General features: G+C 41.1%; 1 protein-coding gene across 1 annotated transcript in view; it reads right to left on the bottom strand.

The window, feature by feature from the left end:
• NDRG3 (NDRG family member 3) overlaps window positions 1-22612 on the bottom strand; it is a gene marked incomplete in the record, with an annotated part of 646357 nt that overhangs the window by 584069 nt on the left and 39676 nt on the right. Inside the window, 1 exon segment of the mRNA XM_044090166.1 lies at window positions 9119-9200. Within this exon segment, the coding sequence (XP_043946101.1) occupies window positions 9119-9175 (57 nt within the window).

Genomic DNA, 22612 nt, shown 5'->3' on the forward strand with positions numbered 1-22612 from the left:
CTTCTTAGCTCAAGAATCTGAGATGAAGACCCAATTTCAGGAACAGGATTTTAAAACTTCTCATACACAGAAGTTGCTAGAAAGTACAGTTGTATACACTTTCCATAAATGTAGATGTTCAAGTGTATTGGCTGTTGCAGTCATCACACTTAGGTTATCTACCTGCAGGTAAGCCCTCAGTTGGCCCAAATACCAGAGTCTTGGGATTTCTACGTCGGATGCTGTCGCCTCTTCCATGACGTCAGGTTTATAAAACATGCAGCCGACGCCGTTACATCAGTTTATCTTCTCGCAGATGTCAGGAACCCCCAAAATAGGAAGCTGTTACACGGTCTGGAACACCTCCAGTAAAAAGCCAATACCCCTGCCATAAAAGATGGCCATAAAGAGGATAGGAAGAAAGGATACAGAAAGCCAGGGGGGTTGGAGGGTGGGAAGCCAGGACTGCAACAGTGAATACACTTGAACATCTACATTTATCGTAACTGTACACAACTGTACTATGTTCTTAGTGTTTCACTGTTGCAGTCATCACACTTGGGTTGATTCCCAAAGCTGAGGAAGGGTGGAGGCAGTCAAGAAGTGTTAGGGCTGGCTAGCAGGCCTTGTAAGACTGCTGTAGCAAATCCAGCTCTGGATTTAGGAAAAACAGGCAAGTGGTAATGCTTGGTGAAGGTGAGTACAGAACTCCAGGTTGCAGCTTCCAGAATGTTCCTGGTAGGGACTCCCCTGAGAAATGCTGTAGAGGTTGAAGTAGCTCTAGCAGAATGAGTTCTGATCCCCAGAGGGGTAGGTTTTCCATGATACTTGTGGCAGCAATGGATGCAGTGTGCTATCCATTTGGAAATGGTTTGCTTCGAAATGGCCTTGCCCTCGGCCCCTGTAACAAAGCTAACTAGCAGCTGGTCAGATTTTCTGAAAGGCTTAGTCCTGTCCAGGTAGAACCTAAGCTGTCTGTGCACGTCCAAGGAGTGCAGGATCCTTTCCCGTTTATTATGAGGATTAGGGAAAAAAGGTTGGCAAATGGATAGATTGGTTTAAAGCCAAACTGGATACCACCCTGGGCATAAAGGAAGTGTTAGTCCTGAGGAAAACCCTGTCAGCATGGAAAATAATGAAGGGTTCCATCGCCATTAGTGCCTGTAACTCAAGACACTCTTCTTGCTTAAGTAATAGCTAGAAGTAAGGCTGTTTTCCAAGAGAGGAATTTTATCTCTGCTGACGCAGCAGGTTCAAAAGGGGAAGTGTGAGCTTCTCCAGTACAAAGTTAAGGTCCCAGGCCAGGGTGGGCACTCTCCTAGGGGGGGCTTAAGTGGTTAGCTCCTCTCAGGAATGGTTTGATGATAGGGTGAGAAAAAAGGAGGCTCAGTATTATAATGAGCCGAGATGGCAGAGGCATGAATCTTAATGGATGAGAAGGATAAGCCTCTGTGGAGCAGCTCTCCTAGGTAATCAAGGATTTCAGCTACGTTGGGCACAGCTGTGTCCTTCCCTAGAGACTGACTCCAAGAACGATATCCTTTTCCACTTTTCGGCATATGATTTCCTAGTACTAGGCCTTCTGGCCTCAAGGAGGACGTCCAGCACCTGTTTGCTGAGGGATGCTGATGGTGTACTCAGGGGATAAGCCAGGCTGCAAGGTATAGGGTTTGTAGCTGTGGATGTAAAATCTGTCCCTCCTGCTGGGACAGCAGGGAAGGTGTCCGATGTAGGTGCCAGGGAGGCACTGCTGTCAGACTGCATAGGAGTGGGTACCAGTGCTTTCGTGGCCAATCTGGAGCAAAAAGGATTGCCCTTGGCCTGTCCTGTTTGATCTTGAATAGTACTTTTGAGAGGAGGGGCAGAGGAGGAAAGGCATAAATTGAGAGGTTTGCCCAAGTAAAGGATAGGGCGCCCACCCTCCAGGCTCTGCTGTGAGGGTTCCCGGTGCAAAATTTGTTCAATTGGTGGTTTTGGGGGGAGGCAAAAAGGTCCACCTCCGGTGTTCCCCACCTCTGGGTTAGAAGTTTGAATGACTTGGGTTCCAGTTTCCACTCGTGAGGGTCCAGTAGATTTCTGCTCAAGTCATCTGCCAGTGATTTTTAATTGCCTGGCAGGAATTGAGCTTGTAGGTGCACTTGGATACTCAAGGCTGTGTTCCACAGAGCCATGGCTAACCTGCAGAGTGGGTAAGAATGAGTTCTCCCCTGCCTGTTTATGCACCACATAACTGTGGTGTTGTCTGTCTTTATCAGGAGCTATCCTGGAAGGATAAGGTACTTTAAGGCTGTCGGAGCATTTTGTACAGCTAGCATCTCTTTTTGATTGATATGCAGGGGAATTTATTCTGGGCTCCATTTGCCTTGAATGCATTTGCCTGCCATGCGAGACCCCCATGTATAGTCTGATGCATCTGTTGTCAGGGTTTGGGCAGTGAGGGGTTGAGTGATAGGAAGTCCCTTGTTGTGGTTGTATGCTTCTGCCCACCAAAGGAACTCTGCCCTTAGACAGGGTATGATAGGAATCACTGTTTCCAGGTCCTGGGAATGTTGACACCAGTGATTTTTTTTTTTTTTTTTTTTTAAAGTATCATTGAAGTTTCCTCATATGCAGTCTTGCATATGGAATTAGCAGAATGCATAAGGCCATGAACCCCAGGGGCTTGCAGTATTTTCCTTGCAGATAGCCGGGTTTTGTTGGCCATTAGTTTGAAAAAGTTTGTCAAATGGACCTGCTTTTCTGGAGTGAGGACTGCCATCTGGGAAGTTGTGTTCAAGCTTGCTCCCAGGAATACAATCTGTTGACTGGGCACCAATTGTGATTTATTTCCAGTGAAGTTAGAAGTCTTTTTACAAATGCCAGGTGCTGAAGTAGCAATTCCTGACTGTCCGCCTGAATCGGGCAATCGTCCAAGTATGGGTAGATTTGAATATTTCTCTGCCTGCAGTATGCAATGACTGGCGCCAGGAATTTTGTGAATATTCTGGGGGCAGTAGATAAGCCAAAGGGAAGTTCAGAGAACTGATAGTGCATAGAGCCTGCCCTGAAACATAGACATTTCCTGCAAGACTCCCTTATGAGGATGTGCAGATAAGTTTCTTTTCCAAGTCTAGGGTGACTAACCAGGCATCCTTGGCTAGCATAGGAAGAAGCTGTTGCAGTGTAAGCGTTTTGAATTTTGGAACCACCAGAAAGGTGTTGAGACTTGATAGATCCAGGATAGGCCGCCGATAGCTCTCTTTTCTGGGTACCAGGAACAGTCCGGAGTAGAAACCCTGTCTCCTCTGTTCTACCAGGACAGGCCGAATAGCCCTTATATGGAGAAGGGAAAGTACTTGCATTTGAGCGTCTGCCCCACTGGTATGGAGGGAGGTATGGCAGCCCGCTTGGTGTTGGCAGTGAGTGGAAGGAGAACCTATATCCCTGGGATACAATGTTTAGAACCCATCAGTCCTGAGTAATGGACATCCAGTTTTTTGCACTAAGGGCAAGTTTTCCTCCTAGAGGCGCAAGTACTTGGGCATAGCTGGGAAGGATAATTGGAATGTCATTGTGAACTTTTTCCATAAGGGGGTGGCTTACCACTCCCTGGCTTTGAGGTGGAAACATTCCATTGTTTAGATCTCTGAATACCCAGAGACTGTAGTTTTGGTGGTATGTTTCCCCTGGGTTTGGACTGAGAAGGCCTGCAAGGGACTGGAAAGGACCAGTTTTTTGAAGGCCAATGCCTAATGAATCTAGGTGGCTGTACCTGTAAGAAATCTTTGACAGTTTGCATAGATTTAGCTTTTTCTTCCATCTTTTTAAGAACTTCTGCTTTAGTGCCAAACAAATGCTCCTGATTTAATGGAGCATTTAGTAATTTTGCTTTGACATGGTCAGGCAAGATTTGTTCCTTTACTCAAGCATGCATTCTCAATACAGATCCAGTGACAGCAGCCCTGCAAGATGCTTCTAGGGCTTCAAACCCATACTACAAAGTAGGTTTACTAATTTGGTTTGCAGAATGCATTAACTCTTGTAAATCTTTATTTTCTGCACAATCTGGAAGTAACACCAATTTTGCTTAATTAGTTACATAATATGCTGTTGGTACTTCAACATGTGAAACTGGCAATTCAAAGCCCTGATGGCAAGAGTTGCAAAGGTATACACCTTCTTACCCAATCCGTCTAAAGCTCTAGAATCCCTGTCTCAAGGGGTAGGGGTTTTGGCTGTAGTAGCCTTAATGCTTTTAGGCCCCTGGGAAATAGTCTCTTGATCTGCAGTAGGATTCTTAGAGAAATTTGTGAGAGCCAGGTACTCTGTAGTACCTGTCAGGTTTTCTAGGAGCTGGTGGTAAAGTGTCAGGAGTAAGACTGGACTCCAAGAAGACATCATCTACAATATCCAGGACAAGGAGTATAGCTAGAGGCCTGTGCTGAGGCAAATCTAAAAATTCCCCGAGTCTCTTTTTGGACTGAGGATAGTCCTGGCATTCCCAGCAGAAATGCTCTCTTCTGGAGGGGAGGCAGAGGGAATGGATTCCTCTGCATCTGAATCCTCATAGGTAGACAAGGGTATGTCCTGGTAATGAGAAGGGTCAGAGTCATCAGACTCCTGGTCGGTAGAATCAGAAAGAAATTCAATTATTTGTGTTTTGGCAGGGGAAGACTGGCTTCCCCCAATTAGAGTAATAAGGTCTTTAGCCATTCTAAGCATTTGTTTTTGGGGCATGGGAGCTTGAGCATGCACTTTGGACATCGGTTTTCTAGTTGTAGTGCGAACTCTGGGCCTAAGAAACTCTAGTTTTAGCAGGAAAAGAGGTTGTTGGCTTAATATGAATAGCAGTAAGTCGGAATACACCCTCAGAAGTCAGTGCTTGCACAGCAGCTCCAGACCCATCCAAGGTAGAGACATCCGCAGGTTCCATAGTCGAAGAAGCATCTCGCAGCATACCGGACTCCAAAAGGGTCTCAGCAGAGTTCTGCAAATCTGTAGAAGTGGGCATCAGGGGCTGCAAAAGTGCCTCACTGAGTACTAGCGGACTGGCGACTAGCTTAACAGAAGCGTCGTCGGCAGTTTTTGACCTATGCGGTATCTCTCTGTCTTTGTGCTTTTTCGGAAGATCGGTAGTCGGATGGCTTACCCAAGCCATTTCGGAATACGGAGAACGAGAGCGAAAGAATTGTTCGGGCGTTAAACAAGGCACAAAACTGACAGCTAGGGACGTCATGGTCTGGGCCTAAACAGGTGACGCAGTAAGAATGAAAATCTCTATGAGGTATTTGCTTTCCACAGGCAAGATAATTGCTAATTTTTTCTGACATTGGTTAGAGCAAGAAAAAAGAATCCCCAACAGGGTACTTAGCTTTAGAAGACTTCAGGTCTGAAACTCGAAAAAATGAACATTTCAGGTAGCGACCGACCGGCACTTGCAAACTGCTTCTGCTTCGGGCTCCTTCTCAGCAAGAAAGACTAATGTAATGGCATTGGCTGCATGTTTTATACCCCTAATGACCTGACATCATGGAAGAGGCAACAGCATCTGACACAGAAATCCCAAGACTCTGGTATTTGGGCTGACTGAGGGCTACCTGCAGGCAGATAACCTACATATGATGACTGCAACAGTGAAACACGAACATCATGCTTTGCATTAAGCAACCTTTTCTGAAGGACAAAAAGTCAAACTTACACACCCCATCATTATTCAGCGAGTGCAATCTGCAACAATTTGCCACAAAGTCACACATTTTTACAAGGAACAGACCAAAATCCTCTCAACCTCTGAAAAAAAAAAAAAAAAAAGTAGACAAATACTTTTTTACTTATTTGTTAACCAGGTAAACCCACTGGGCAAACTGCCCCTTTACAGGAGCAACCCACGAACACTGGTTAAACCCATCAACAACCTTCCCCCCACTTCTGCACATGTGGTCAGGGTGTCAGATCCCCACTGACCATCTAGACACAGTGTTCACACTGAAAGGACTTTCTCAAAGTCACACAGGACAGAAGTGGACATGGACATATTCAAACCCTGTACTAGGCTTCAAGATGCAGGTCAGTAAAAACTGAGAGTCATAAGTAACTTAATTCAACTAGAGCTGCCTGGTAACTGGTATTGCATGGAAATGCATTTTCTGAACAATATGAACTATAAAACTAATGACAGTTACGCATTAACTTTTCTTGTAAGTCACTGAGGATCACTGTATTTAGGTTATGCCCCGTTTTGACAACACAAAATGAGATATGTTCTGCAAAAGTGGAGAGACAAAAGGCAGACTACTCAAATTCACTTAAAGTGACCAGATTTTACATCAACAAGCATTTTCAATATTAAAACTATGAAACTAGTACAGTTTGTAAGTAGTGCCAATTATTACTCAGTAATTTACCAGAAAACAAAAAGTTAGAGGTCTGGCAGTTAGAGCCTTAGTCCTCTGCACTAAGCTGTTAATGAACTCCTTCCTGTACTCAAAGGGTGCAGGGTTCGAGTTCTACCTCCATATGCCAGCCATGCGACTCTGAGCACGTCACTTTACCCAGACAGTACTCCTGGGTTGCCCCAAGGTGGGTTTACCTCATTAACAAAAATGGATGGGCAGTATTGTCTGAGCGACAAGAACTATGAAGCTAATGACTGGCCTTAGACTGAGTGACTTGTCTTTATGCAATCCAGGTCCAAGTTTGCAATCCTTGTAATGGTTTGGAGGTCTGGTGTACCACCCACATAGCTCCATTTGCCTCAATTCAGCATGGACGCAGAAGAAAAGCTCTTAAAGAAACTTCTATATGCCTCTCAACTCTGCACAAAGAGGCATATTCAAGTCCCACATGCATTCAAATTCCACTGACCCTCTGTCCCATGCGTTACATATGCAATTATGACTTTCCAGTGTGCATGCATAATGCATGGCTTAAAACAGAGTGGTTAATGCTTGGGGGGGGGGTGAGAAAGATAAGCTTGGGCCAGCCAGCCATGTGCCCTCCTGAAATAAGGGCCCTGAGCAGCCACTGAAAATCAGCCTTACTATAATCCGCCACAGGGTGTGGGCTTTTGGCAAGCACATTGTGTAATGTAATTTCTTTGATGAGATCGGGAGTCCATCACCCATGCTCGAGGAAAGCAGGGCTGTTTGATGGCAAAGCTCCTTAACGAATTCCACCGCACTCCCCGGCCCTCGTGATCTAAGCAAGCACAAAGGGAAGCAGGGCATAGGACAAAACTCAAGCTAATCGTGCTGGTTAAATTTGCCTAGGTCACAAGTAATAACTTCAATAAAGGTGTTAAAAAGAACCACTCCTGCTAGCTACCTGAATACAGATTCCCCTGGTTGACCCTTACTCCAGAGATGGAGGAGAAAAAAAATTATGCAAGCAACACGGGGGAATAAATGTAAGACTTGTAGGTTTTTTTAAATGACAAAATCTTCCTTTACTAAGTCGTGGGCTCTGCCCCCCCCCCCCCCCCAAGCCTAGAAAGGATAGTACATTACAGACAGTTAAATAATTACAAGATTATTTCCATTACCATAGTCACATAAAAACAGATCAGCTGTCAAATGATAGTTTGTTGTCTTTCGGCTTTTCCCGGTAAGGGGTCGCCACAGTGGAACTCCGGTCCACTAATGATTGGCAGTAGATTTTTCTGAAACACTGAGGTGCCAGCTCAACACTCAACCTTCAACAAAGGCACGCCCACTTACGCACGCATGTCTTTCGAATGCTACCTAACCGCGGGGAGGACATATAGACTCCGCACAGAAGGCACTCCCAAGCCCAGCCGAGAATCGAACGGGAGAACCTCTTGCTGTGAGGTAACAACGCTACCGCCGTACCACCACGGCAAGTGATAGTAATGTATTTTAATGCAACAGTGGAATCAAAGTGTTAAAACATGCAAACGTCTTGCAAAAATAAGTCTAAAATGTTAAATGTAAATGACAACATGCCTCCCGGAATCAAAGTGTTAAAACATGCAAATGTCTTGCAAAAATAAAAGTCTAAAATGTTAAATGTTAATGACAGCATGCCTCCATTAAGGAAACTAGCAACCCAAAACAGAGAAGTCTTCTCTTTTGTTATTGGGATTATAAAAAAATCCTTCCCTTTCCTGAAATGCTTGGGGTGCTTATTACATTTCAAGCATCTGCTGTTTTATGTAGGGGAGTTGTTCAAGAGAGAAAAGTAAAATTTCTTCCAATTCCAAGTCTTGCAATAAACACTCTACTTAAAAAACAGGCAATCTGCCCATGCCTATTCTGAAATCCCACATTCAACCACAGAAAAGAAGATGGTAAAAACATTAAGAATTACAGTAAAGTCTAAAAGAACACCCCAAGGCTTCCTTGAAAGCCTATACACAGTGTGGGATAAGACTTGCCCCTTATTTTAGCTTCTCAGAAACAAACTGACATTTATGAAGCAACTGCTCTTAGGACTAACGGGATCTACAGAGCAAGTAAAAAGGGTGAAAGTGTAGAATGCAGCATACCTGCAGCATTCCAATATGGACTTGGGACATTACCGGCTCCTGACATACAACCAGTTAGTGTGTGTGTGTGTGTGTTTGTGTGTGTGGTGGGGGGGGGGGCAGAGTATTTTAAACTACCATAGTTACAATACATACAGGGACACATAACTGGTCAGCAGTGCATAATACTTCTAGATCTGACACATTACATTGACAAACGACAACAGGAAACAAAAATGTGCTACTACCAGCAGAGATGAAAGCCAACACATTACTAATGCAATCACAATAGGATCAAATATGCAAGTAAAGCTGCTTATATGCTACCTCATCTAAAGAGATTCTACCTCCAAAAACAAATCCTACTGCAGTATGGCCATCTGTTTGCATGCTGAGCTTTGTGCACTGAAACTCTACACGCTAACAAAGCAAATACTTTGCCTGTTATTGAGCACAAATTACATTAAATCACTTGAAAGGACATCCAAGCTAAGAAAGGCTTTGCCTTTTGTGCAACTCTAGGTCAAGTAGCCCAATAGAGGCATTAACCTTCCCCTGTAAGCGCATCACCCCAGGTCTGGACTATCCTTTTAAAGGAGAAAGACCAGCAGTACAAAAATTGACTAGACTTTGTATAAATGTGAGCTGCTTTAACACCCACATGCAACAGTACTTTACCTTTTCTGTGAGCAGTGGTTTGATTTCCGTCAGCTGTACATCATGTAGTTCATCCATGATGAGGTGTAATTACTCACACGTCCTACAAGAGAATAAAACCTTTAGTACTCAATGAGCCAAGTTACAAACACCTCACTACCCATATTTATCCTGTATGCAAATAAATTTGGTACCTTGTGGAGAGAAAGAAAGAAAACTGCATTTGAGCAATCTTCTTCTTCCAAACAGCAGTAAAACCATTTAGAAAGAAAAGGTAGTGCATGTGATACATTTAGAATAGTCTAAAAAAAAAAAAAAAAAAAAACCACCAAAAAAAATTATACCATGCTGCCCAAAACTCCAATACTGCCACTCATTTAGAATGCCTAGATTTTTTTTTTTTTTGGGGGGGGGGGGGGGGTTGAAACTAGTACAGTTTAGCCAGTGAGTTAACATCTTGATATTAAAAGGTGTTGTCAATAGAATTCTGAAAGTTAAAACAGAATTTCTGGACTGTAGCAAAGCCTTATACAACCTGTAACTCTTGTAAGGAGTCTCTGCTCTATTCTATAGTACATACCTCTCAACCTCTTAGCATAAAAAAAATCTGAACACCTAAAATAATGGGGGTACCCAAAAATAGGGGCAGATTTTAAATATTGCTCTAACATAGAAAGAGCAATAGAGCAGGAATGATGTTAATGTGCATTTTATGAAAGCTATCAAGTCTGAAACAAATGCATGTCATTTATTGACTTCAATCCTCAAAATGATTTGCTAGAAAACCACAGATTTTGAGGAACAGACCAAAAATGAGGCAAAATCTGAACAGCTGAGAAGAGTGGTGCAGTAACTACAAATCTAAGCTAAACCACTTTGCAACTGTTTACTTTTCACAAACCGTACTAGTTTACTGGTGTTTTGTTACTCTCCATGGAGCTTTTCTCCCTAAGCATTCGGTGAAAAGGGGCTCTGCCCAGTCAGACATTTCCTGTAAATAAAACACCATTTATCAGATCACATAACGAACTGGCACCTATGCTTCCTCTGTGAAGTACAGCCATCACAGCTGATGATGCTCCAGCTTATCACTGAAGATGTAGAGTTAGCAAAAAGACATGTTTCATTATTCAAATAAACCCTTGTTAAACAGCATTAATAGAATATATGCAAAACTGAACACAGAACTAAAAATATTCTGCAGCCACATGCAGGACATTTCTGAAAAAAAACAGCAATAAATTCTAAAGTTTTTATTTCTAGAATATTATAAAAACATGTTTTTTTTTTCCTTTTCAAAATGCTCTCACTGGAAACCCCCATCACAGCAGACAAGAAGCTCCTCTCAGACCTAGCCCATACTGCGCACAAACTAAGACAGAGCACTTTTAAAAATCACTGCACAAAAAGAGGAGGATAAAGAATGTTTTCTGAATACGGGGGAGGAGGGTATTCATACTTGCTATAAGAACGGGAGGAAGGTATTCATACTTGCTATAAGAACGAAATTGTATCTGCATTATTCAAGATAATTTGTTACACAAAAAAATCTCCCACGTCACTAAGTGTACAGCAGCTCAGTACAATTCAATAAAGCAATTAAGTGTTAACTGATGTTCAAAGAGTCACTAACAGATACATTATGGCAATCAGAAGCCTTCCTGGAGAGAAATCAAATGTGCTCATGTCCCTGTGAAGGACTACACTGCTTCACCCGCATTCTAGACTCTTGGTAGGTACGCAAAATGTTCGCATTTATCCATTGTTATTCTCCACTGCATTCAAGCCCCTTTTAACTAAAAGTTAACTGCAATAACCAATCGTCCTCGTTGATCATCAGAAAAAACAGAAGGCACAAATAGTGCTACTCTCGCCTCAAAATACTTAAGCACCACAGAAAGCAGTATTCGATTCTTCAAGAGAATTTCACAGTAAAACAAAAACACAAAATTTAAGACTGACAAAGCACTGTTGTTAAAATCTATGGGAGATGGGCAGTCAGTCTACAAAGCACAGCCCTGACAAACCCTCCCAACTGCACTTCCAGCTTGTAGCTGCTTTTGAATTTCTTTATTGCATTTGTTCAAGATAGTCCGCCTGGGCCAAAACGACCCTTTTTCAGTACAGCGCTGGGCAAAAAGCTCCACAGAGCAAAAAGCAGAAAATTTGCAAAAAAAATTAAATAAATAAATAAATTAAAAAAAAAAAACTGCTAAAAAATAAAAATTGCAAATCAAGTATAATGAAATTTGTAGTACAATAAAATAGTGTTACAATATCACTAAACAGTGTTCAGAGGAAACGATAAATAATGGTAAGGGGTAAAGTTATTGAAGACGACAAGGGTAAAAGAGCTAGAGATGTACAAAGAAGATAACACAGGAGCTGAACATCAGAATATCCAAACATTCACCGGATTTAGAGTTTTAACTTAAAGGATTTGGATATGGACTTCTGCTTTAGTGGAAGCAGGACAGAATTCCCAATTTAAGCCACATGGGAGGACTACAGGGAATTGCCAGCTGCATTGCTGGATTTAACATTAAAACAGTAGCTTGTTAGCAGATTGCAGTAACACTGAAGGAGTTTACTTAAGCTGGAGCATTGTTCAGGTTTGTATACAAGATTGTAAGTGAAGGCCCGTTGTGAGCAAGGTAGCTACACAGCCAGAGGAGCTGCCCAAAAAAAACATTTCTGAAACATGTAGCAAATACAGCTGCTGCCCTGGTGGAGTACAGGCAGAGGTTCATAGGTAGTTACTAGGCAAGCAATCCTGCATACCTTTAGGTAGCCTAGCCAATTTCCCAATTTGCACAAAACTGTCAAAAGTGACTTGCTCAATGTCATACAATAGGCAAATGAAGGCATAGAGAATCCAACCCTGTACCACAGGAAGCAGCACATAGCCTTCGTCCTCTGCTCCAACTGCTTTGTAGAGCTTTACTATGTGCATAGTGAGGGATGACTATGAACCAAGCATTTATACTACCTGCTTATTGATTCTTGGGGGGCATAATTCTCCCTTTCTTGAATGACAAAAGCAGTCTTGTTTGAGCTATTTTTTGTGCCTGTGCCACTGACAATTAGCTGCCAAACACTTCCCCCCCCCATGCCTCATCCTACTACCCTGCCACTCCCACCTCTAGATAGAAGAGGAGGAGACTGGGAAAGCAGCTTATTACTAGTATTACTCTCCCCAACACTTCTAAGATCAGGCCATGAGGGAATAGAGTAGCAAATGCTAACGTATGCTCTCAATTACTCTGGCTGCTTATGCAAAAATGTATACAGACAGATACTATTAACAAAACTACCATGAAAGCCGATGTGTAAAGGACAGAGACTCTCTGCAATTCAGATCATTCTACCAGAGGAGAAAAGCAAGCAGAAAACTGCTTTCCAAGAAAGGTATTTCTGCTGGTTCAGTGGAGGCACTCAGTTTTTCGAATGAGCAGACATTCTGTGGTGGAGAAAGTACAGTTGTATTAAGAACTTAAGATTTATAATTTTTTATGCTTACTGTTGCAGTCAATACTTCAGGATTCCTGCCTGCAAGAACCTGACAGCTGACTCTGCTTCTAAATCTCCACCTTCCTCTGCAGACTCCCTTCCTTCTCTACAGGCTCCCTCTCAATGAGATTAGGCAGTCAGTGGTACAAAGGGGGGGGGGGGTTCACATAACACTATCTTCAGATCTTCCTCACCATGGCTGGTTAAGAAGGTGCTCCTACAAACCTAGAGGACAAAAACAGAGGTGACAGCCCATACACAAGCACCAGTCTGTTTCTCTGGATTCTAGATAAGATGCCTGATGGCAGAAGAGACAGAAGGTGTGTGTGTGTGTGTGGGGGGAGTAAACAGGGTGCCCACTCCAGCCATAGGATGCCCAAGCAAGACAGCAGCAGAAAAGATGTTTGGAGGGAATAAGGACTTCAGCACAGTGAACATCTACAATTATGTCAGATTCTAACACTGTACCAAGACTGTCACAGTCAAGACTTAATTACAGCTTGATAACTAGGCAAGTAGACTGGTCAATAGACCCTTTCAGCCACGACACGTTAGCAAGGCACTGTAAACAATAAAATACTGCAATACTATACAAATACACAAAAAGCAAAAGACTCACAATAGTGAAATATACAAAACATTTACAATATAAAAGGACAGATACTACACAAGGAAAGGTGAGTTTTGCATTGTCCAAAGTTTTGTCATGGAAATAGTCACCCTCTGGACCATAAGGTGGCCAGCCCTGCTGGTGATTTCAGAATAGCACAGACAGTGGAAGATGGTCACCGCAAAGCCTGACTGGCAATGATGCCAAATCTGTTAAATTTGGAGAAGGTGGATGACAGAAGACCAGCTTACAGCTAACAAAATTCACTGGGTATTGCCTACCCAGACCTGGGATGCTGAGATGGCTGCCTTGGCTCAGTCCAACACAGGTTTAAGATGGGAAAAGAAATCTGCTCAGATCAAACTCTCTCCAAACAGCACCACCTCAACTGCTATAGACACATCCAAAGACAAAGTTCTTTAGTCTTTGTTCTGGGGCTATGGAAAGAACATAGGGAGGTGAATAACCAGATTCAAAGGTAGTTCTGTCACCACTTTAACCATAAAAGTGAAGTTCGTACACAAGATTTTGTCTCTAGGGGAAATAAAATGAAAAATAAAAGCTTCAGCCAGTAATACTAGCTTCCAGGAATCATACTCGAGGATATGGGAAGCAGACTGTTCAAAGGTACAAGGGCAAAGTTTTCCAGGACACAAATGCAAGTCCCAAGGTGGAGAAGAATACCCTTTGAGTAGTCTGAAGCACCTCCATGGAACTGGTTAACTGGCAAAAGTGAATATACATGTTAGGTTAAGAGGCAGGCAAGCTAACAGACTGCATAAATACATAACTTATCTTAACCTTATCTTATCTTACTTACCTTATCTTACTTCCACCATCTCTCCCAGCCTACTATTTCCTTCAACTTCCAATCCTTTCATATAACTAACCACCACAACCCACCTCCATTACAATCATACTCTCTCATTTCCTCCTATCTATACCACTCAGACAACCTTCTTCTTTTTCGATTCAAACTTATCCCCATCACACAATCTCAATTCCTATAGGCACTAGCAAATCCCTCCATTTCACAATAAACCCCAATCTCGCCACCCTGCTGTCTATTAACCTAAACTATTACATACGACACCTGATTAGTACTCTCTTATCAGGTGACATCCATCCCAACCCAGGCCCTGCCACTATAACCACCACAACTAAATCCTTACTATTCACTTCCTTAAACTCACAAAGTATCGTTAACAAAGTCCCCAACCTTCATGCTTGGCTTATACACAATAAACCTGACATCTTGACTTATTTCTGAAACCTGGTTGAAACCACATATTAAGGACTCTGAAGTAGTTCCCCCAAACTACTCCATCATAAGAAAAGACAGACCTCTCAAAAAAGGCGGAGGTGTAGCCCTTATATATTCCTCCTCCCTAGTAGTTTCTCCCTACAACAAACCTATCCCACTAACAACGTTGAACTTCTCCTTACTCTATTACAAATCAATAACTACAAACAAATATGTATAGCTTCCCTCTATATCCCCCCAGGTGACAATATCTCTACACTTGAACTTATCCTTTCTTGGCTATCCAGTAACATTAATAATGAAACCATAATCCTTGGAGACGTAAACATTAACTGGGCCCTTATCAAAGCTCCTTTAAACACCACTAATATCAACTTCTACCATTTCTCACAACTGATCAACTTGCCTACTCACCCAGCCAAAAACCCCTCAAATGGGAGTATACTGGACTGGATTCTAGTCTCTCATCCCCACTATTTCACCAAAAGTGGCATCCTTCCCGACCCACTAGGTGACCACTTACCCACCGACTTCCCACTATCCTTCAACAGACCCACAACTTCATTACTATCCGCAACCAAAAAAACTTCAACCCAATAACCTTTTCAAACTCACTAAAGGCAGTAAACTGGACTTGTCTGAAAACATTACCTCTAGACAACGCAGTCTCATACTTCAACTCAACATTCTTAAAATTACTCTACTCCCAAGCTCCCCTATGGACCAAGAGAATAAAAGCTAAATCAGCCCCTTGGCTATCTAAAACTACTCTATCCTTCATGAGACAAAGAGACAAAGTGTGGGCACGCTACCAAAAACATAAGACAACCCCACTCCTCAACGAATACAAACTGCTCCGCAATAAAGCTAAGAAACACATCTCTTTTGATCGACAAAACTATTTCTCTACACTCCAAAACCAAAACAAAAACAACCCTCAAAAATTCTGGAAAGGAATCTCCACTCTCCTCCACCCCAGCAAACCAGATACTCCTACCCCAGATCCAAATGCTCCAGAACTAGATTTAGCCACCCAATTTAATTCCTTCTTTATTGACTCTATTTCAAAACTGACCTCCTCATTCTCTATCTCCTCCCCATCTTCTAATACCCCATCACTCACCCCCATAATCTCTACATCAACACCCTACTCCCAATCCACCATTTCCTCTACCCCCTCTTCCACACAAATTCTATCCTCATCCATACCACCCCAAAATTCAACGCTGCCCGACTGCACTCTCTTCACTTTAAATCCCATTCCTACTACTACTATTAAGAAACTCCTCCAGAAATTGAAACCATGTACCAATGCTCCTGATAAGATCCCTTCTTACTTTCTTAACATTGCTGCCGAAAGTCTGGCCTACCCAATTAGCATCCTAATTAACCACTCCCTACTAGAAGGCACAGTTCCCCAAATTTGGAAACAAGCCTTTATTATTCCATTACACAAAGGTGGTAACAATAATAACATTACCAATTTTCGTCCCATAGCCATCCTGTCCCCCATTTCAAAAATCCTCGAAAAATGTGTGCAAATCCAACTCCTTCCTCATCTCCTAGACAACAACCTTATAACCCCCACGCAGCATGGCTTCAGACCTAATCATAGCACCATGACTGCCCTTCTCTCATTCCTTGAAATAGTAAATAAAGCCAGAGACTCTGGACAAATAGTTTCCACCTTACTCCTTGATCTTTCCAAAGCCTTCGATACTATCTCTCACAGCCTGCTCTTAACTAAACTCTCCAAACTCTACCTATCCTCCTCCTCTCTCAACTGGTTCTCTAGCTATCTATCCAACAGAAATCAAGCTGTAAAATGGAAAAAAGCAACTTCCTCTTTCCTAAGTACCCCTACCGGAGTTCCACAAGGCTCCATATTGGGCCCTCTACTCTTCAATATCTTTATTAATGACTTCCACAAATCTATCCCTTTCTCTAGCATTATCCAATATGCAGATGATTCTACTATCATCTGCTCTTTCTCTTCTATCTCCACCCTACAAAAACTTACTCAAGACGTCTTCTCTTCCACAGAGCAATGGATGCTAAACAATCATCTAGCTCTCAATGCCACCAAGACCAAATTAATGTTATTTACTCCCTCCAAACTCCCTCCCCCCAACATGAACTCACTCTTAGTTACTAGTCAAAATAACTCACCTCTTGAAATAGTGTCAGAGACCAAACTACTTGGGGTCCACATTGACAACCAACTAAAATTTAATTCCCACCTACAAAAGAACATCAAAAAAACACATCAAAAACTTGGCATGCTGTATAGACAAAATGCCTACCTCACACCCACCACTAAAATCACTCTAGCTACTTCCTTCCTTATTCCCTCCCTCCTCTATGGTGCCCCACTACTTACTAATCTTCAGTGCTTGTTAAAAACAGCTCACCTCTTGCTATAACAAAATTGCTAGATTCGCTACCACTCATAAGTCTTCCACTCACCACTGTCTCTCCCTCCATAAACTAAAATGGTTAGAACTTCCCAACTATCTTGCTTACACTCAACTAACTCTAGCTCACAAGCTTATTCTAAACCCCTCCAACTGTCCCTCCCTCTCCTCTGCCTTTAAAATGCACCATCCAAATAGAGTTCTAAGGTCTAATAATCAAAATCTATTAGAGGTCCACAAACCGACTCATCCCCCAGGCAAAAACCTTCTTTCCTTCAGCCTTGCTCGCCTCTGGAACTCCCTACCACCAAACATCCGCACTACCTCTAACCATTCTACCTTCAAGAGGTCACTTTTCTTACACCTAGCATCTCAATGGGAATGCTCTTGTACCCACCCCACATAACCAACTCTACCTTTGCCCTGTACTAACAAATTCTACTCTATTCATCTATGTTTGTTCATTAAAATGCATTTAAGTTTAGCTTTTATTCCTTCGTTAGCCTGTACCAAGATTGTCACTGTCAAATGTTAAGTACATTTATGTTTTGCTTATGTTCTTTTATAGTATGTACCTACATATTTACTGTCAAATGTTAATGTACATTTATTTTCTTTTTTGGAGCTTTTCTCCCCGGGACTCCATTGAAAACGGGTTCTTCAATGGCCCAATGGACTATCCTGGTAAACCAACTGCAATAAATAAATAAAATAAATAAAATAACTTGAAAAAGGCATGGGACTGTTCCCTTTTGAAAATATCAGATGGCTCAAAACCAGACACACCAGATTCTGAATTTGAATCCCGGTCTCTAACAAGACATCAGACAAATCTTTCACTTGGGCAGTTAGGACTTCCTAGTCTTCATCATGCTTAGAATATTCCTCTAAAAACAATGTGCCTGCTTTGAACACTACATCATCCAAGCTGTCAGTCTTAAGAATGCTCAGTTTGGAGTGTAGGAAGAACCCTTTTCCAAGTTAAGGTTTCCACTCATTAGGCAAAAGTAATTCTTCTGACAACTTTGTCAGACTCTGCAAGGGGGAGGACATAAAGGCAGAATGGTGGTGCCTGGGAAAAACAAGGGTATCAGCAGCATTTTAACTCACTTCCTCAACCTTGTGCTACAATTCCTAGGATCAGGGTTATCAGAAAACAGAGAAATAGACTTTTCCATACTAAATAAAAGGCAGAAAGCTTCCAGGCTCCTGAAGTAACTGCTTTGACATAAAGCCTGCTCATTTTCTGGAGAAGCAAAAGGGCTACTTTTGACCACTCCACACATGTGAGTAACTCGAGGCACATCCTTGTTCAACTTCTGTTTCAGAAGGTCTAAGTGTGGCCAGCTCAGCCTGTTTGCCAAGACATTCACTCGAGATGGAATGAAGATGTTCTGGGCAGGGGTCAAGGCAGATAGGCTGACTACTTCCACAAGCTAGTTTTATGCATCATATTACTGTGGCATTGACAGTTAAATGTGCACAGTCCTCAGTATATCGGTTTGGACACAGAAAAGTACTATAATTTCCTGTACATCTATAAGCCAGCTTCTCTTCACATTCTTACCCCACATGCCCTGGACCCTCAGATCCCCCAAACTTATTCTCCAAGCAGTGATTGAAGAATATGCGACATGATTAGGGTCTCAATCAGTGGGCAATATTTACCCCCTAGGATGAAATGTACCTTGTTAGAATAATGGAACATTTGGGAGATACTAGAAGGAGGAATATGAATAGTCCTGTAGCTAACCATTTTGTGTCTGTACATGGGGGTTGAGACTAGTCTGTTATTTAACGTGTTGGCACGACCATTTTTGAAGTATGGGGGTAGCTTTAGGGATGAACTTAATAGATTAGAGAGTGTAGAATGACTATATTATTAAATTATAGGACACTTTATCCTAGGAGAATTAATACTGATAGTAATTTAACTTTGTAAAATGGGATTTTTAAATAATGTATTAAGTTGGTGAAGAAATAACTGTTAGATATACAAAGTTTTTTTTTTTTTTAAATTCACTGTTTAGTGGGATGTTTGATTGTTTAAAATGTATACCAAATTTTATTTTATTGATAAATTGGATAACAACTGTTTTGTAGCAGCACTTGGTGTATAAATTAGGTGGTTGTATAATGTTCAATTTATTCCTTAGAAAGCGAAAAACCAAGGTACCAGAATAAATTTTCATTGGAAACCAAGCCTCATTTTTTGGACTTGCGGTGGAGCCGTTTCCAGTTTGTGTTTTTTCTACTTTATATTTTTTGTGTCTTTATGTCATTGGATACTGGGTTTATACCAGAAGAGCGAAAGTTCAGAAAAACGAACACTGTTCCGATCGAAAATGCCGGACATCAAAACGCTATTTCTGGGGGTCGCAGTACAGTGAGGATAGGAATATTTGCCCTTTCCTCACTGTAGTGCAACCTCAGAGTTGGAATATATATTTAGCGAGGGATGTGGGGGGTGCAGCCCCCCCACAATATCAAGTTCGATGTTTGCGCTTTTTTGATGTTTGAGCATTCGTTTTTCTGAACTTTCGCTCTTCTGATATAGACCCTTGGGTACTGCTTCCACCTTGGTTACTTCTGGCGTTCTGACTGATGCTGGAACTGCTGAAGGAGTTTTGTTTCATGACATTCTGCAAGAAAGGGAGCTTAAGCTATCCTCAAGGGATTTATGGCTTTTGAACAGTGAGGATGGTCTCAATGAGAAGTTTAACCATTTGGAACATTTACTACTAAAAGGAGTGGTTGTTTTTTATGACACTAAACTGATAGAAAAATATATATCCCTTAATATCACCCCCAGAGGCTTGTGAATTGATCACTTGCCTGCTGGAGATTTTACGTAGGACAAAAAAGTGACCTATTGGAAGACTGGAGACTTGCTTCTTTAAACTGTACCTTGACCTGGCTCTGTATTTTAATTAATCGCAACTTGAGACTGGTTGAGAAGTTGCATTCAGAAATTACAGAGGTACAGGACGCTTTAATTTCAGAAGCATCTGATTTAAAGTATAGGGAGACAATGCTGGTTATCAATAGCAAGGTGCAGCAAGCAGAAAAAAAAATATCTTGTTTTGCAAGAAGAAAAAAAAACAAACAACCAAGATATTAATGATTTTGTAAATAACACCGTTTACTCCTGGCAATGGAAAGGATGTCCGGGAAGGTTGAAGGTCAGGGGAGTAGCGTCCAGCTTGAGGGAAACGCTGGATTCCTCATTTTCATCGGGTGATACCAGACAACATACAGGTGGGGGAAACTAACAACCCCCTAAAAAACTCTGCAACGGTAACACAATCCACCAAGCAGGGATAGGTACGCAGCAACCACAGGAAAGGTCGGGGATGTGCAAGAAATAAACTTTTCTTCTCTGTACTTTCAGCCTTGTTCTTTACTTTATGCGAGTGAAAATGTTTCTGAACAGTTAAAAACATTGAATGTATTGGATTTTGAGTTGACAAGTGATTTTCAACTGTGTTCTTCACTTTTTGTCTGGGTGAAAATGTTTTGGAACAGTTAAAAATTCTGAATTTACCTAATCTTGAATTGACAAATGATATTATTAATGTGTTATTGAGAGGGCCTAAGTTTGTTCCCACTAGGTTACCATGTTTACCAGATGCAATTTTGGTTGTAAAAATGCTTTTGTTGTAAATTGTATAAGTGTACTTTTACAATTATGGCAGGAGCAATAACGTTTCCTATGCAGCTAATTATGACGGTGATGATGAATTTTTATTGGAGGTTAGTCGGTATCAAACAGACTTGGTTCATGAGTTAATGTAGGACTGTGCAAGTGAAATGACAACCGGTAGTGATGGTATTATTGTTGTTGATGAGCAACAATAGGATGGCTTGAATACTGGTTATGGCCACCTTGATATTCCTGTGTTTAAGAAAAAAGTGATTTTAAGCCATCTAAAAATTCTTTGGCAATTAATTTATTTGAAAATGTTATATGTAAGATGGTGGAACATGAATTTGATGCATTTTTGAAGAGCAAAAAAGCCTATAATTTGACTAAATGTGAATGGGCAGAATTGCAGGAAGTACGTTTCCATTTGGATGACTGTTTTTAGAGAAGCAGATAAAGGGGGTGACTGGGTTATTATGGAGTAAGGAAAGCTATAACAAAATGGTAGAAGAATTAATTTGTGAAAACGATGACTGTTCAACTTTTTAGCAACCCAGTACGTAGGTTTAACGGAGAGCTTTATGAAATCTTAGAAAGAGGGGAAAGGCTAGGTTTCCTAGGTAACAAGGATGTATAGAAACTTTTTGTTAAGGGACCTAAGGATCCTAAGTTTTATGCTATTCCCAAAATTCACAAGTTTAACCAACCCCTCAGAAGACCTATTGTTTCTATGACAGCCTCATATTTGGAATATGTGGTTTTGGATTATCAATTTAAGAAATATTTGGCGAAGGTGCCTTCCTACATTAAGAATACTGGCGATCTATGTACTGGATTGTAGAAGTGAAGTGGCAGGATGATTTCTTTTGGGCCACAGTTGATGTTAGTTCTTTATATACATATCTATCATTAATATACATATCTATCATTAATCTTATGACCATTTAAGTTCTTCACCCTACCACATTAAATGGGGTTTGGAAGCTACAAGTAGAATAAGAGGTGAAGGACCACGTACCTCTTCTTTTGTCTATTTTAGAATTCTATCTTATTCGGTTATTTATGTAGGATAATAAATTCTTTTTGCAAAAGAGAGGCACAGCGATATGCCCCTACTTATGCTGTGGTGTATATGGGAGAGTCTGAAAAGCAATTTATGCATCCCACTAAATATTTTTTAAGGAATGTAATTAGAAGAGGTTTATGATGATTTGATTTTTGTCTGTAGAGGTGAACAGAAATTTTTGAAGTTTATGGAATATATAAATGGTACCACTCATAGTTTGAAATTTATCTTAACTCTGTGAATATTACTTTTTTGGATGTGGAACTATATATGGATAGGGATCATACGATTCAGTTTAGACCTTATAGGAAACGCACATCTGTCAATAACTTCCTCCATGCTGATAGTATGCATCTCTCCTCACTTGATTAAATCCTTACTATATGGTGAATTTAAAATAATTTATCAGAATACCTCTGATGTTAGGCTTAAAGAAGTGTTTCTGAATGAGGTTCATAACAGATTAAGCTCACGTGGGTATTCTGAAACTCTTTTGGTGGAAGCTCGTAATGGAATTCAGAGTAAGCACAGGGGGTTTGGTTATAGGTGTTGGAATAACAATGGGGTTGAATACGAGAGGTAATAAAAAGAGTATAGGACAAAATATTCCCCATTTTCAAACACCTTGGAGAAAATAAAATGAGCGCTTTCGTTTATACACAATAGATAAACTTCATCAGACAAATTACAAGGGAAATAAAGTGCTTAAATACAAATATAAAATGACATCACATCCTGTCAATGAAATCTTCAAATAGTAAATTTTCAAATATTATCAGGTTTCAAGAATAAAACATATAAAAATATATAATCTGATAAATAATACATAAATTGAATTACCAGAATAAAAACACTATCTAAATAATGCTTTTAATTTTAATAGACTAGTAATGGAGATGGTGTCATTTAATCCAGGAGACACCGAGGAATTTAGTTTTAATTGCCAGACCAATTCTCTTTCTTCTAATCTCAAGGGGAGGGTCCTCCTCTACCATTATCAGGAATATT

The sequence above is a fragment of the Protopterus annectens genome, chromosome 12.part0 (assembly GCF_019279795.1).
Source record: "Protopterus annectens isolate FY-2018-M chromosome 12.part0, PAN1.0, whole genome shotgun sequence".
NCBI lineage: Eukaryota > Metazoa > Chordata > Ceratodontiformes > Protopteridae > Protopterus > Protopterus annectens.